This window comes from Harpia harpyja, chromosome 16 (genome assembly GCF_026419915.1).
Source record: "Harpia harpyja isolate bHarHar1 chromosome 16, bHarHar1 primary haplotype, whole genome shotgun sequence".
Classification (NCBI taxonomy): Eukaryota; Metazoa; Chordata; class Aves; order Accipitriformes; family Accipitridae; genus Harpia; species Harpia harpyja.
In genome coordinates this window covers 16,652,946-16,669,186 of record NC_068955.1, presented here as the reverse complement: position 1 = coordinate 16,669,186, position 16,241 = coordinate 16,652,946, and the positions used below count along the sequence as shown (strand labels likewise).

The 16,241-nt window shown below is 41.9% G+C and overlaps 1 protein-coding gene across 5 annotated transcripts in view; it reads left to right on the top strand.

Moving 5' to 3' along the window:
• OSBPL5 (oxysterol binding protein like 5) overlaps positions 1 to 16,241 on the top strand; it is a 190,262-nt gene that overhangs the window by 142,208 nt on the left and 31,813 nt on the right. For all 5 annotated transcript variants that reach the window (XM_052811125.1, XM_052811121.1, XM_052811124.1 and 2 more), the window contains exons 7-8: positions 1,568 to 1,771; positions 7,890 to 7,974. In XM_052811125.1, coding sequence (XP_052667085.1) covers positions 1,568 to 1,771; positions 7,890 to 7,974 — 289 coding nt within the window. The remainder of the gene's footprint in view (positions 1 to 1,567; positions 1,772 to 7,889; positions 7,975 to 16,241) is intronic.

The following is a 16,241-nucleotide window of genomic DNA, read 5'->3' as shown; positions in this document are numbered from 1 at the left end:
TAAGTGAGAAGTAGTTGATGTGTCTGAGACTTATGCACTAACACTTTTTTGAATGAAGGTAGACTGAATAATTTTGAGTTGAAGTTACTGTAAAGCTGTACTTAAATAACTGCTGTAAAAGTAGAGTTATGGGGAATATTTACTTTCTATCTTGACCTAACTCAGTCTATCTATTCCATGTCCTTAAGTAGCAACAAGGTCTCAAAAAGTGTGTAGTACAAAAGGAACTGATGATGTTTCTTTCTTCCGCTCTGAAAGAGTCTGGTGGCCTCTTCCCGTAGATGTGGTTTTGTACTGAAGAGGGACTAGACAGAGTAACAGCCTGGAAAAGGGCAGATACAGCTTGTTCTATTGACAGTTGGATTTTATGTTGTCACAGCACAGAACAAAACATATTGGACCTGATGACAACTGTAATTTCTCCTTGTGCAAAGACTCAACTTGTGACAGGTTCTCATTGAAGTCCTGAAAGTTTGTATGTGGCAAAATAAATTTGGATTAACATTGAGAGATGTTACCTTTGAGCACTGTTTTTCTCCTTGTTTGGGGCCATTTAGTCTTCTCGACTAATGGTGAATTGGCTGCCCCTTTTATAATAGCAAAACTTAATTTCCAAACATAGCCAAACACATAGCTCTTTTAAAAAAAAAAAGTAATTCAGGGATTTCATGAAACAATACAATTGCATTTGACCCGTGTGAGAAACCTCCAACATTGTTCTACAATCAGTTTTAAAGGCCAGAAAAGTGAGATGCGTATGGTTTGTTTGAGAAATTAGATTGGCAACAGAATGTTTCCATAGTGTTTAGTGTTGATGACAGATAAATATTGAGATTTTTTTAAATACAGAATACCTGTTTCATGTTTGCTGTGGCTGGAAATTTCTGGTTCAGCAACAAGTAGTGCTGAGCCACAAAACCAGAACACTGACATAAGACTTGAGGTTTGGCCCATGTACATTGAAGACAAGAAGACTTTAGGCAAAATCTAACCTTACTGAGAAACTCCCCCATTCTTAAAGATATTATATTTAATATATGCTATCAGTTTTAATGTATTCTATACAAAAGAGAGCGTGCATTGAACTTGACAGAGAAATAAACCAGCTGGAGAGGGTGCTTTTAAAAATGGGGTATTTGACAAAACCCATTAATAGCTCTGTTCTGCAGAACACTATTAAAATGACTTATTAGTCAAGTTAGACTAGCTACAACATTTTTCTATGCAATGTTCTAATTGGCATGTCCTCCATGATTATTAACAAATCACTTTCACATAGGCCAGCCCTGCTGGCTGCCTAAAAAATTAAGCAAGCTGCTAACAGTAAGCCAGTAATAAAAATATGAAGACTAGATTCTGATGGCCAGATTTACAAGGTCTGGGATTTTGCTATGAGATCCCTAAGACTCTTCAGATAATGCAGTGTATTTTCCTAAGGTAGTGTATCGTAGTGTGGCCTTGGGAGAAACACATACTGGAAATACTGTATAAATACTGAATAAATGCTGTTTTTCTTTTAAGGAGCAACGTAAATGCAACTTTTTGTTCTCTCTCTGCTTCCCTCCAGATTCGTGGGACTCTGAAGAGTTGGACCAAGCTGTGGTGTGTTCTGAAACCAGGAGTGCTGCTGATTTATAAGACACCAAAGATCGGACAGTGGGTTGGGACAATCTTGCTCCATTCTTGTGAGCTGATCGAGAGACCCTCCAAAAAGGATGGCTTCTGTTTTAAACTTTTTCATCCTTTGGATCAATCAATCTGGGCTGTAAAGGTAACAATCCTGATGAGTCAAACAACCTCTTCTTAGTTGCCAAAGTGTCTGAGCACTAGTATTATCTAGGATTGATATTATCTAGGTTTGTAATTATTCAGTTGCTGTTAATGATGGTGAATTGACTACATAAAAAGATTAAAGACACCGAAGCTTGATGTCATGATATGACACCAAAGGGACGTGGTGCATTGTGATTAGTTATACAAATGTGTCATTCTTGGTGTATAGATGCATGCCTAGGCTGAGGAGAGGGGAAACATGTTAGTGCAGGAAGAAAGATCAATACCTAGAAGCTGTATCAAGCCATGGCCTACATCTTTAAAATGAGATGAGAAATAGACCCAATTAACTGACTTCCCCAAAACAAGGACACACAAAGCACTAAATGCTTTGCACAACACTGGAAGAGGGCTGGCAAAGTGACAAAAAACAGATTAATAATTTGATTTTTTTTTCCTAATGCCTCTGAGGTTTGGGCTTGTTTGCAGTGGACTTGGAACTCAGTGGTCTGCTCAAGCCTTGACTGTTCCACAGAAGTGTAACTTTGGATAGGTTGCCTTAATTTTCTCTTCTTTGAAATGGAAATAGGAAGGTTTTCTCCCCTTCACTTTGAGTTGTTCTTCAGTCTGTTTTTACTCAGAGGCTGAGACGGTCTCTTCCTGTACCCACAGTAGCTCCTGCCGTGACCTCTGGATCTCCCTGTAACGCAAATGATTAATAGTTTCTCATACTTCTGAAAATAACTCCTTGCAAATTTTAAAGAGCTGCATTTCTTTTTCTTCTTTCCTTTAAGAATAGGCAAAAAGCAAAGAATTATCTAATGCCTATGAGCAAAGAGGAAGACCCCAGTGCCTCCTGAGAGGCACTGAAAGCAACATCTGTTGGATACCCTGAAGACAAAACTTAAATGTTCTTGAACTCTTGTTTCCCTATTAAAGACAGTGATTCAGCAGAGTTATTGCAAACATAAATTCTCTGGGAGACATCACCAGTGTAAGCAAGGCATTACAAGCTAGTGCCTTGCTGCAAGGTGGTCAGCGGAGTGAATCTACTTGGAAAGACTCACGCAAGAGTGGAGAAGGCATTTGTCATTGGCATCAAGATCTAACAAAATGGACGGGAAGCCCTGTGGGAGCAGATCAAGTAGGCTCACTCCTGCTCATCCCTGCAGTTAATTGAACAGTTTTAAACACAGCTATACAATCACTATAAAAAGTCTTGCAATTTTCAATAAGGTAGGAGGAGAGAATTAAAATTAACCTCAACAACAAGGGGTAAGAGCTGCTGTTTTCTGACAGTAGCTCAGCTCTGATCTCTGCGTAGATGCATTGCTTTTGCTTGAAGTCCCAAAGGCTTCATTGCTACCTTGCTTCTTATTCAGTTTTGAGGGTTTTGATGCTTTTTTAATTCAGAGCATACACCCAAGAAGGTTATGGATCATTTGCTGTCATCAACAAAAAAAATTCTTTTAACTTGACAGGTCACCTGAATTCTTCTGAAAAGTAGAGTCAGGAGAGGTAGTGAAAAAGTAGAATCAAAAGTGCAGTCAGGTGCTGAAAAGTAGTGTTGCTGACAGATATGAAGTGTTGTGCTAGAATGCCCTTCCCTTGATATGAATCATCCAAAAGAAAGAGTAGCTTTTATCAATATGTATATGTGGTTTTGTGTGTGTATGTATATCTAATTCTCGTGTCTCTTGACAAAATATATGACAGAAATAGGAATTAGTATATTAAATATGAAGGGAATATATCTCTGAAAATGTTTGTGTAATAGAGGAAGTCCCAAGACATTTGAATTTTTAAGTCAAAGTAATATTCTAAGTCACTTGAGACAGATATTTAGAAAGCTACATTTGAGCTGCATAGTAGGATATTTCCTGAAACCTGAGTTTGGCCTGGGTTATTATGTGTGATAGATGCTTTCAGCCACAAGGTGAACACCAAAATACGTATCGAGAAGAAATCCACCAGTGAACTGCTTGATGTCAAAGAAGCTGTCTGCACTCTGACAACAGTTTAAGGCTGAAACTGCTAAAAATACTGTTTCAGTTTATGTCATTTCATGGCCTTCTTTTAAAGCAACTGGAGCAGAATTGACTGATCTAAATTGGTTATGTATAACTGTGCAAAGAAAGCCTGTTTCTCATGAAATATATATTAGCCCAAGCAAAAAAAGCAAAAAGCCCAAGTTACTGTCCATCACAATAGAAATAAGATCTGACTAAACAACTTTCAATTTTGGCTAAGATGGCTTGTGAAATTTTCAAGGATTTTCCAGACTAGAGTTGATGGTCCAGCTTTGATTCACATCAGTGGACTCACAGCTAACCCAGGGTAATTAATGAGCACCTTTGTATGTGTTGGCCTGGCTGCTCAGCAGATGTTTGTATTTAACAGCGGGGTTCAGCCCTGTAATGAATGTCTGGTTCAAGCACTGCCCTAGGCATTTATAGTTGTGCTAACCAATTAAATTTGGTTTGCAGGCATTTAACTTCAGTTAGAGCAAGATGAAATTTTGGGGTGCCTTTCAAATGGTAGCTAGGTAAGATGTAAGATCATCACTAATAGTTGAAGGCTAAATATGTGCATCAGGGAACTGGTTTTCCTATAAAGCTCTCTGGTGTCTAGAGCTATCTTAGAAGCATATCGCTGACGGGAGAGAGTCCTTTGTTCTACACTGCTTCCCTGGCTTTTCAAGCTATCAGCTGGCAGGGTTTGCCTGGCTGTCCCCCAAAAATATCCTGAAATAGTTCGTATTTGCCTTTGAGCTTGCTCAGAAGCTAGCTGAACAACGTGGTGTAGGAAGGCTTTTATTGACTACAGCTTGTTCTGACATTTGTTTAGAGTGCTAAATGAGTTGGGCTCAGACCCACTGAATCTGGGAATATATATAATTTGAATTTTGTTGATTTTAAGAACTTTGAGTCATTTCTTTAAAGAATAAATTTCTAGTAATGGGCTTGTGCTGCTGCTTTTACAGTTGTTTGTTCTACTCCATAATACAACACAGTTTCATCTTCATCCTTACAGTTATCCATAGTACTGTTAATGAAAGGGACTTTTTCCCCTTTTTTAAGCTTTGTTTTACGACTCTCCAAGACTAGATGTCCTGTCATACTATCTAAACCAGTGTGAGTCCACTCCATTTTTCAAAGCCTAATCAACCCCTATTCAATAATGCCTTTTGAGCCCCAAACCAGATGTAAAGACAGGAATGATCTGAAGATGATCCTTTCTTAGTTGTACTGTCTAGAAGCTGCAGCTCAGCTCCAGGTCCTAGTGTAGGAGGGATAACATTCACTTTTAGTGAGAGACGTTCATTGCCTTAGAGGTCTTAGACTCTAAACAGGCATGATACTCAGAGGCTGGGAGGCAGAAAGCATCATTATCTCTGCCACGCAGATACAGAACCTCATTTACTCTGTGGAGATGTTGACTTTATTTTTATGGCTTCCTCTCTTTTCTTCTTCTCCTCTTCTTTTTGTGGGAAACAGCCCCCTCCATGTATGAACATGCCTTACTATTGAATACGTTTCCTTGACAGAGTGACCTGGCTGCTCCTTGTGTTTATCCACATGCCTAAATGTCTGTTAAAACCTTGCGTTATTCCCTCCTTCCCTTCTCCCCGCCTTTTTTAATAATGGTTCCCTGGATCTGTACTGTTTCGTTGTGGAGATTTTCCTCCAACAGAGCAAATATCAACCTCTGCACTGAAAACACAAGTAATGGTGTTATCAAGAGTTCTCGAACACCCCGCTCAGCTGCAAGCTACTGAAAGGGAAAAATGCCATTGGGAATGATGCCTGATTGCATTAAAGTCACTAGTAATGTCTTAAGCTGCTCTGCTCTGGTTTACTAATCAAATCTCAACCTTGCCAGTCCTGACTATTAAGCCTTTAAACAGTCTTAATTTTGTGAACCTCTTGTGGGAGAGGGGAGGGGGAAAAAGAAGTGAGCAACAAGGATCCCAATTTCTTCTGGCAGCAGCAGAACCCCACAGATGTGAAGAGAAGGAGCTAGACTGGAGACTGTTGTCTTCTCATCACTGCATCTTTGTGGCGTACACTCAGATACAATTTGATGCTTGCACTCTTCATTCTTTCCAAATCTTGGTTTCCTGAGTGGAACTCAAAAATCCAGATAAAACTACCGTTTAACTACTAGACACTTGTATACAGGAGCAGTTTTCAGTAGCAGTCACAGTTTTCCTGCTTACAAACTAATGCTAGGGCAAAGTCCTTTCAAGGAGCAGGATGGGATACTATAAAGGCCCATGTAAGGGAGGAGAGTCATACTCAAATACAAAAATTTGCCTACAGATTTTCAGCGTTGTGTCGTATACTCTAGATACTCAAGGAAATCTGTTTTCGAGCATCCTGCAGTTGGCATAGTGGTCATGCTCTGCATTTATTTCTGGCATGATGTCTGCATATTTGGAAAAGGATCTGCTTTCAAGTTGTTTGTTACAAAGTGAGGAAGAGAAGGAACTGGAGGAGGCTGGGTGTCACTTTGGAAATGCAAGGGAGGAGGAGGGACTCCTATTTATTTTAGCCAGGTCGTGGCATAAAGTCCACACTGTGGAAAGTATGAAGCTGTGCTCACTAGGTACAGGAACTGCTTTTTCTTAGCAGCTTCTGGAACTCAAGAGAGGAGAAAACAGGGAGGAGATCAAGGTGGGAGCCTGTGGTTCTGCGCAAAGAAGTGCCTAATCCAAGATTGACTCTGCCTCCCTGGGAATCATTTCTGGAGGGTCATGCTGAAGGGCTTGTGGCAGGATGTTTACAAGACACTATAATCTTTTTTGCCACAGCTCCTAAACTAAAGGCAACGTAAACAAGCAGAGCCTGTTTTTGTTAAAGCCTGAAGTGGCCGTCACCCCAGGCACCACAGCATAAAGGTTCTCAAAGGGTCAGGAAGTAGAGGGGAAGGGCTGCAACCCAGCAGCACGTGCCCAGGCTGGGAGACCTTTGGTCCTCAGCCTGTGGTTTTCCCTGTCTCCTCCTTTCCCACAGACAGGTTTGCAAGATGGAGTTTCCCCTTTGTTTCCTTCCAGAAAAGCTGCTGTTGCTTCTCTGCGAGAGGCACTCACAGCACAAGTTGTGGGCTCTGCCACTTTTATGGTGACACATAAAGGGTGTTTCATTGCTAGTGTACATGCACCACATGGAACAGTCCATTCAGGTGTTGCACTGTTGTGGTTTAACCCCAGCCAGCAACTAAGCCCCACACAGCCACTCGCTCATTCCTCCCATGGTGGGGTAGGGGAGAGAATTGGAAGAGTCAAAGTGAGAAAACTCATGGGTTGAGATAAAGACAGTTTAATAGGTAAAGCAAAAGCCGCACGCACAAGCAAAGCAAAACAAGGAATTCCTTCACCACTTCTCATCAGCAGGCAGGTGTTCAGCCATCTACAGGAAAGCAGGGCTCCATCACACCAAACGGTGACTTGGAAAGACAAACGCCATCACTCCGAGTGTTCCCCCCTTCCTCCTTCTTCCCCTAGCTTTATATGCTGAGCATGACATCATATGGTCTGGAATATCCCTTTGGTCAGTTGGGGTCAGCTGTCCCAGCTGTGTCCCCTCCCAACTTCTTGTGCACCCCCAGCCTGCTCACTGGTGGGGTGGGCTGAGAAGCAGAAGAGGCCTTGACTCTGTGTAAGCACTGCTCAGCAGTAACGAAAACATCCCTGTGTTATCCACACTGTTTCCAGCACAAATCCAAAGCACAGCCCCATACCAGCTACTATGAAGAAAATTTACTGTACCCCTGCCAAAACCAGCACATGCACAAAGATGGCTAATAGCAAATATTTGACTGTTTTTGTCCCAAGCGACAGGAATGAGATTCTTCCATTCCTGAGGATCTGAATAAACAGAGTAGGTTTGGGGCTGAGCACAGGTTAGACCAAGCCCCATTTGCGTCAGAGCTCATTACTGCTTTGGAGCTGCAGCAGCAATATCATGATTACTAATGAGTCTCTCTAAATTACTCCATCTGCTCCTTCATTCTTTTCTATCACAAACACACTCTGCCCAGGAAGGGTAGAAAGACGTTGAACGGTCCATTGCATCTTCTGTGCCTTATGTCTTTTTGTCTGTGTGCGTTTCCAGGGCCCAAAGGGAGAAAATGTTGGTTCGATCACTCAGCCTCTTCCCAGCAGCTACCTGATTTTCAGAGCAGCCTCTGAATCAGATGGTAAGTTTTCGTCTTTGTTTGCTTTCTCCAGATCACATACTCTGTGCTAGTAAAGAAAATAGGTTGATGCAAAAAAAATTGGTATGTAAAGGAAAAAAATGGCGGCTCACCCAGCTTGAGATGCTGTTCGTTAGCAATGGGCAGAATAGGTCAAGCAGACTATAGTCACATTTCATATTCCTCACTGAACAGCCACCTTTCTGGCCATGTGTATGGAAGAAGGACCTAGGCTTGTAGCTGGGGAAAAAACACTAAGTCAGTATATACTAAGGATGAAAGTAATTGATCCCAAAATTGGGATGAGGGGGAGGCTTAACTGTTTCCTCAGTTCAGCAGAGACTTTAGTGGATTATTTGCCTACGTCTTACACTGGGTAGGGATCTGTTGGAGGAAAATGACATAGTAATATTGAAGAACTGTTGATAGATGTCTCTCAGCCACCAGAATTTTCCTGTAGACTTGCTGTACCTTGGTTTACAGTATAGCAGGCCCAGATGCTGGTGACTCCACATGTAAAATACCATTCTGGGAATTCACAAAATTATGGAAAGTAAATTTAGGTCAATATATAACAGGCATGCCAGTTGCTATGTGAAAATCTCTATAAATTACTTTAGTGGACCTAAAATATCAGTGATTTATAAGTAGATAAGAAGATTAAAAACATGTTTTCATTCCATTTGACCTTCAGACTACTGTAATTTTTTTTTTTTTGCCATAGTAAATTAACCCAGGCTGTTCATTTTATGGATATTTTTCACCCACCCCACCAAGGGTGCTCATGTAGCCCATGTGCTCCTTTGGGTCTCATCTACAATAACTTCAAGGACACAAGGATTTTTTATGGAGCACAGTGGGCTTTGAAAGCAGTGTGTCCTTCTGGTCCAGTGATTAAGTTTTACATATTCCTAAAGGCTGGAAATGGGACAATGCCAAATGCACCTTTGACATGGCACTTAGAATAGGAGGAAACGATCTTTCATTACAGGCTTGGCGTGCTGTTCTTCCTACTACTGTGCAAAGAGGGCTGTTCATAGTGAGGGATACCATCTCGACACTGAAGGCTGCTTGCAGATGTCAGTGTAGTGAAATGTTATGAAAATAAGTGGAACTTGTATAGAGCCATAGAAGCACATCTATTTCTTTGAATATTATGCTTTTGCAGCTTATGGAACAGTACATCTTATTTTTTTAAAGGAATACAGGATTCCAACCTGGCTCCAAATATCACCTGTCTAGAAAAGGACAGATTGATACAATAGTCTCTTGGGAAAAAAAAGTGCTGTTGGGGTAGAGCTGCTAAATTACAGGCATTTCAAACCTGGTTATGCAGACAGCCCGCAGAATAGATATACGGAACAGTCCCACGGAGTTCTTAGGCAACCAAATAGCTTCAACAACTGTCTGTCAATCCAGATTTTCTAAATTATTATTTTCTTAGAGATCCATGTAACTTGTCTTTCCATTAACTTAATTAGAAAATGTGCAAAGTGACCAATGTGGTCATTGTATGTGTTCAAGACAAATTGCTGTCTCATAAAGTACTTTTTTTATGGCATTTCAGCTATCTTCTAAATAAAAACTTTCATTCTGGTGGAAACCTAATGATTAAACCTTAAAGCCAGCCTGGCAAAGAGACCTGTGGCTGAACTTCTACTCTCTCTTTTTACGATGACTGCCATAGGCCAGTTATGTGGAGTAGAGTAGCTTTAGATTTGTTCTAACTAACCTTACCCATAAAGGCTCCCAAGCTAGCAATAGCTCCCAAGAGATCATCAGAGGTAAGACATTTCTAGGTGTGATCTCTCTGTCTGGCACCACATGCTGAAAAAGTACAAAAGTGACCATATCTGTCACATGAGAATTTTCAGTATTTAAATGCCTGAGGGAAGCTTTCTGCCCAGTGAATTATTACATGTCTCTGGTACCATAAGAGCTTAAAATAGTGAGTTACTGGAATGTATTTTTAAAGCCAAGATGTTGGCCAATATTCTTGGGAAGCACTCAGAGGCCAAGCAGATCAAAGTAGAGTTACTTTAGGGTTTAGAATGATTTCCCTTTACTTTGCTGCTTCTCTACAGTAGGGTCTTAAGGCTAGATGGAAAGCTAATGCGATCAAGGGAAGGAGGAGGAACTGAGGTGCCTCTCAATCAAATATCATAAACGTGTATGTAGAAAATGACTAGGCCTTTTGGTTAAGGATGAAATAATATATGCTCTTGAACAGCAGTAGCAATGCCCTAGAGCCACAGGTTTGGAGCACCCACATTATGCCTGGTAGATCCTGAGAGTCTGAGGAGGTGACTGTGACAGCTGACCTGAAGTGAAGCTTTGGGATCTGTCCATTTAGCAGTGGACTTCATGAAAAAAATTGATATAGTATTGCACCAGAAATACTAGCATGAAAAATGGTGTAGTTTTCAGCTGAATGAGAGTATCTGACTTCACAGCTGAGGTCAGTGAGCTGTGAGAAGTGGCTGTACCTTGTGCAGGAGGGGAAGGATGTGAGTCTGCAGACAAGAGGGAAGAACAGCTCATACACTCAGGCTAGCCTCCCTCCCAAGAGCTGTCCTGGCATGGTGACTGTGCTATGCTCCTTTTGTTTGTTAGCCTTTGTGGGGGCAGTTTGGAGGTATCTGCTCCATTGAGCAGTGTAGACGTCCTGACAAATGGCCAAACACGTGGGTGTCACACTTGGAGATGAGTGACTTGGAAACGATATTAATGTCAGTAGGTGGTGTAAAACATAAGCAGACAAGGACACAAGGAATAGAAACTGTTACATTTGAAGAAATCTGTATAAACTGCAGCAAATTAAGGTTCGTACTTTGCAATTAATACAATTTGATTTTAAGCCCAGAAGACACTACTGAAATGGTTGTAGACTGTTATGTATCTTTACCTGTTGTAAAGAGGTGTCTCCAAGAAGGTGTACCTGAGTTTGTTTCATTTCTTTAATGCACTGGACAAACATAGAGGATGCAATTATGGTCAAGAGAGATAGAAGATTAAGGTAAAATGAGCTAAGCTAGCTGACACAAATGGGTCAGGTGGAGTCTGTTCCCTTGCATAATGTTAGCATATATTTGTAGTATGTTCACGTCTCCTCCGTAGGTGCAATATTGTGTGAATCTACAGCATCTCTGAGGAGGTGTCCTGACCACATTCTTCTTAATGCAGTCTGCCATGTTAGTGGTGGAAAATGAACCACAGAGCATTTGGCAAATTTAACAGTAATTCATGGAGGCCTCTGACGTGCTGGGGAATATTGAGTTGCAGCATATGTTAGTTGTACAGTTCTGCTATCCAGGCAACTGTATCATGATCAGCAGCTACATGGCCTAGTTTTTCCTCTCAACATTTCAGAATCCCTTTTTTCCCCTCTGCCGTACCATCTGTGACATACTGTTGGTAGGATTTAAGGTCCTGACTTCTGGACAGCCTGCAGAATGACCACCAAGCTACAGTAGATTTCACATTCACAGACCACAGCAGCAGTCTGCTTTGTAATGCATTTTAAAGACATCTGGAAGGTCGTGTCAGCCTACAGGGCTCAACCTGTACAGACACAGGGTCTTTCTTTCTTTCCAGTTTCAGAAAAGAAAATTGCTTTTTCCAAACCAGTGACTGTGTATGCATTTCAGATTTATGCTGATGAGTGGCTTAGAATTAGTAGTTCAAACCTGTCCCAAGCTTCCTGCCTGAACTGTTCTGGGCCTGCCCCTGAGATCACCAAACCAGTGCCCCAGACCTCCTAAACATTTTGAGTCACCTGCTTAAATCTCATAGTACAGATCTCCACCTGGCCACAGGCACTGCCGCCAAAGGGGTTCCTAGGGGAATTCAAAGTGGCAGATTACCAAGGGTTAAAGGCTTAACAGTGGAATTGTAAACCACACTTATATTTTGTTCCTTATGTCTGTTCTCTCCTTCAGGCATGCTTTGGGTAGTCTCCATTGTCTGGTGTGGATGGAGTTGATTGGAAATCCTGATGGTCTGGCTTACAGTGTTGTTGTTTCTTTGCTAGGCATCTGGCCCTTCCCCCAGAATTGATGCTTTGATCTGGGGAGGAAATTAGATTATTGAAATAAGGGTCACACACAGAAGCGATGAACCAGGATGAAGATTGCAATTTGAAACCAAGGTCACAGTGAAATATATCACTGGATCCTGGAAGTAGTGGAAAAAATAGAAGTTACCTTCTTAGCTTTATGTCTGCCTTTTGTATTCCTTAGACCTTTCACAGCAGTTTAAAATCCAGGCATTTGCAACCAGACTTCATTTAGCTCCGTGTATAAATTGCACCTGCAGCTAATTGAGAGATCGCATCCTTGCATCTTGACAGCCAAAGTGTAAAAAATCATGCACGCAGGCATCCAAGTGGTACAGCAAAATAAGCAGTCAGCTGAATACGATGACCTTAATGTTCACTGACTGAACCAAATCAGCCTCTTCCTCATCATTCGTGATTTGTGTGCACTTGAGCAAGAATTCATCGTTTCCAGGTGACAGTCTACTTCAGGTTGATTTTTAAAAGCATCTATCTTGTAAGTGTGAGGCATGAGGCCAAAAGCTGGATGACTTTAATAATTCAAGAAGAATAATATTCCCTTAGTGATGCCTCTGTGGAGAAATGTATGGTTACTAGGTGTGAGGCTTTTGAAGTCTTAATTGGCAAGAGATTCATCCCAGCCATTCTGTAGCTACCGGAATGCAATGGAAAAAAAAGTATAGTCCCAGACTGAGATTTTGGTGTGCAACAATGTGATTCCATCTCGAGCATATTTTTGTTATTGGTGAGTGCTGAGAGAACATTGGCTGGCTCCTCTGTGATCAGCTGTTGCAAAATGTGGCAGATAAATTTGGCACGTCAAACTATGAGTCGTTCTAGGTGAATGATGGTAACTGTAAAGAATTTCAAAGCTGAATAGCTTAGTGTTTTCAATACTGCCTGGTTTTTTTTCTATGGGATATTGTTGTAATTTTAGATCTGTTCGAAGACTCGGACAGACTCAAATTATTCCTTGAACTGAGCCTAGGTTAGCAGCATAAGCAACCTTTGGTTATTTTGTTTTGTTTCTCTTCCAAGGGGGAGAGGAAATGGTTTTTGTCACTTGGTTTTAGTAGTTCCTTTTGTCTGAAAAAAAGAGTTGGTGCGAGCCTGCTCCTGTTCAGCCTTGCAGCTTCCAGGTTTCTGCATGGTGCTCGCAGTGCCCTGTGGAGCCGGGAAGCATCCTTCAAGGAGCTATAGTGATTCCCATCTGCACAGCTGTACTGCAGGAGTCATCTCAAAGGACCACAAGGTGCTTTTCCAGCCTGCTGAGCCAAAAGGCCTGGAGAAAGTATGTGGAAGGTTTCAAAACATATGTGGGATGCATGTTCGGCTTTGTTTTTGTGAAGTCAAGGCAACACACGTCCTTTATTAGCTTTTATTTTCCCAAACCTTTCAAGAGGGAAGGAACTTAGGAACCCAGCTGAGTTTAACTGATTTTTCATGAGTTTCCTTTTTCAGATTGTCACTGAGGCCTGTCGTCATTTTACTGTAAACACATATAACAGAAAAAGGGTTACAGGCCTACTCAGGGGAGACACCTCTGTTTCATCTTTCTTTTTTTTTTCCAGTGAGCACAGCTGAATGATGTGCAGATGTATTCCTCTGACGTCCCACTTTCCTGGGACATCTGTCACATGTCAAATGCTGTGATCATCATTGCTAAAGTGATGTAGCGAATGGATATTGAAACCAGTGATCAGTGCAAGGAGAGAGGCTGCTACAAGAGAGCAGGAACCCAAGCTAGTGCTAGCACTCTGGCAGGACATCCACTCTTGGCACTTCAGGAGCAGCCTTGTCAAAGAGTCTCACTTTTCCCCCACTGTTCCTGGAGGGAGCCAAAGGTGGCTGGGCAACCCACGCACCTGAGCAGTTCAAGTGCCAAAAGATGGGTGATGTGAAATGTTCTCCCTGTGTCAGCTGCCAGTATGAGTGATCTAGCTGGACTTGACTTTGCACGTCAGAGTTGGGGATCTTCTCTGGGTGGGGTGTCATTTCTCCCCGCTATTATCCTCACTGACAACTCTGTTAGTGTGGATGAAAGATTTCTGTTGCTGAGTTTTGTAAACCCTTCTATGTGGCTTGTGAGATATATGGGAGCATTATGTGTAGATGGACTATTTTACCCTCTCCTTCTTTCATCCTTCCCCCTCTGCAGCCCAGGTAAGAGCCAGAGCTTACTCTGCAGGCTGCCCCTTGGAAGTCAGTGACAAAATACTGAATACAATGAAGAAAGGGTCAAGCTCAGAAATAATATTTGAAAGGGAATAATTAGTTCACAGCTCCCAAGCAGAAGGAGGTAATGCAGGTGTTTTTAAGACAACATGATTTCTGCAGACATTGTCCAAAAGTAATCATTGTGGTGGATAGAGTAATATATTATTTGATATAAGAAGAGCTTGAAAGCCTGTGGGGAGATTCTGCCATAGGCTGACAATATGCTCTTGGGTTTTTCTTCAGAATTTAAACACATGCTTGTTTTAAGCCACAATTTGTGGAAAATGATAACTAATAATTGATTACAGTGTTTTACACTGCAGCTTTAAAAACCTCAAGTCTTCTAAAACAATACACTAACTCCTTCGCAGCTCTTTTTTGATTCCCTTATATGCATCATATTGGACTGCCATTCCTTTCAGAAGGAACCCACATTTTGCATCCTTCTCTGATCTAATTACCTTGCATACAAAAAAGCCAACTTGAGTCAACCACTCAGAATTAGAAAACGTGAGAATTAAGGTGTCGTGGTTTAACCCCAGCCAGCAACTAAGCCCCACACAGCCACTCGCTCATTCCTCCCATGATGGGATAGGGGAGAGAATCGGAAGAGTCGAAGTGAGAAAACTCATGGGTTGAGATAAAGACAGTTTAATAGGTAAAGCAAAAGCTGCACACACAAGCAAAGCAAAGCAAAACAAGGAATTCCTTCACCACTTCCCATCAGCAGGCAGGTGTTCAGCCATCTCCAGGACAGCAGGGCTCCATCACACGTAACCGTTACTTGGGAAGACAAACGCCTTCACTCCAAACGTCCCCCCCTTCCTCCTTCTTCCCCAGGTTTACATGCTGAGCATGACATCATATGGTCTGGGATATCCCTTTGGTCAGTTGGGGTCAGCTGTCCCAGCTGTGTCCCCTCCCAACTCCTTGTACACCTGCAGCCTGCTCACTGGTGGGATGGGATGGGAAGCAGAAGAGGCCTTGACTCTGTGTAAGCACTGCTCAGCAGTAACGAAAACACCCCTGTGTTATCCACACTGTTTCCAGCACAAATCCAAAGCACAGCCCCATACCAGCTACTATGAAGAAAATTAACTCTATCCCTGCCAAAACCAGCACATAAGGTAACCATGAAGCCTTCATGCAGACTACCATGACTACAGATGACAGCCTTTAATTATGTGACCACATACTTTTTTCCCCTTCTGCAGTTCCTGAGGGAGTGAGTAGACTTGTCAGGTAAGCAATTAAGTAATCCAAATGCTAGCATTTTTGTATCATTTTCACAGTAAAGGAGAATATTACTCAATAGCAAGATCACTCAAATGTAAAAACATTTCATGTAGGCCTTTAGCAAGGAAACAGGCTTATCTTGTGTGCAATCCCTGAAATTGAGAGGGTATAATTTTACGGTGTTATGCTGCAATTAACACACCTTTGACTTGCAGAGAATGTAACCTTTTCATTTGCAGAGGAAATCCGGAATTTTATATCTGGTTTTGTTGCATATATGTGTTTGGATTCACAGCACCACCTGATGGCTGAAGGCCTATATCTTAGTTTGGGGATGCTGTGCGTCCCTTGAATTCAATTTCTGTTAGAAATGAAAACAAGGGCATACACTGATGCCATTTCTGTGTTCTGCAGGGCACAGGTAATGCTGACTGCTAATGCACAGCAAGTTCCTCTAAAGCTTTGTGTCTCTGCCTTGGAATGTTAATTTTTTTTTTTTTTTTTTTACTTTAGGCTCCTTGAATAAAGCTTCAAAAAAGATTCAAGTTACTCATAACCCCTTCCATGGAGTTATCTAGAGATAAAAACCCTAGATATGTTATGCAGAAATTTCCTCTGGTAATGTGGTGGACCCCAAAGGTTTGACCAAGCTTGTAAGCTCATGTTAGTACCAGTGAACACCTGTGGCAGTGGTGGTGGAGGGGGTGAGAGAGCTGCCTGTGGGGTCACGGCCAGCGTGGCCCGCTCTGCCTACAGCCCCGGA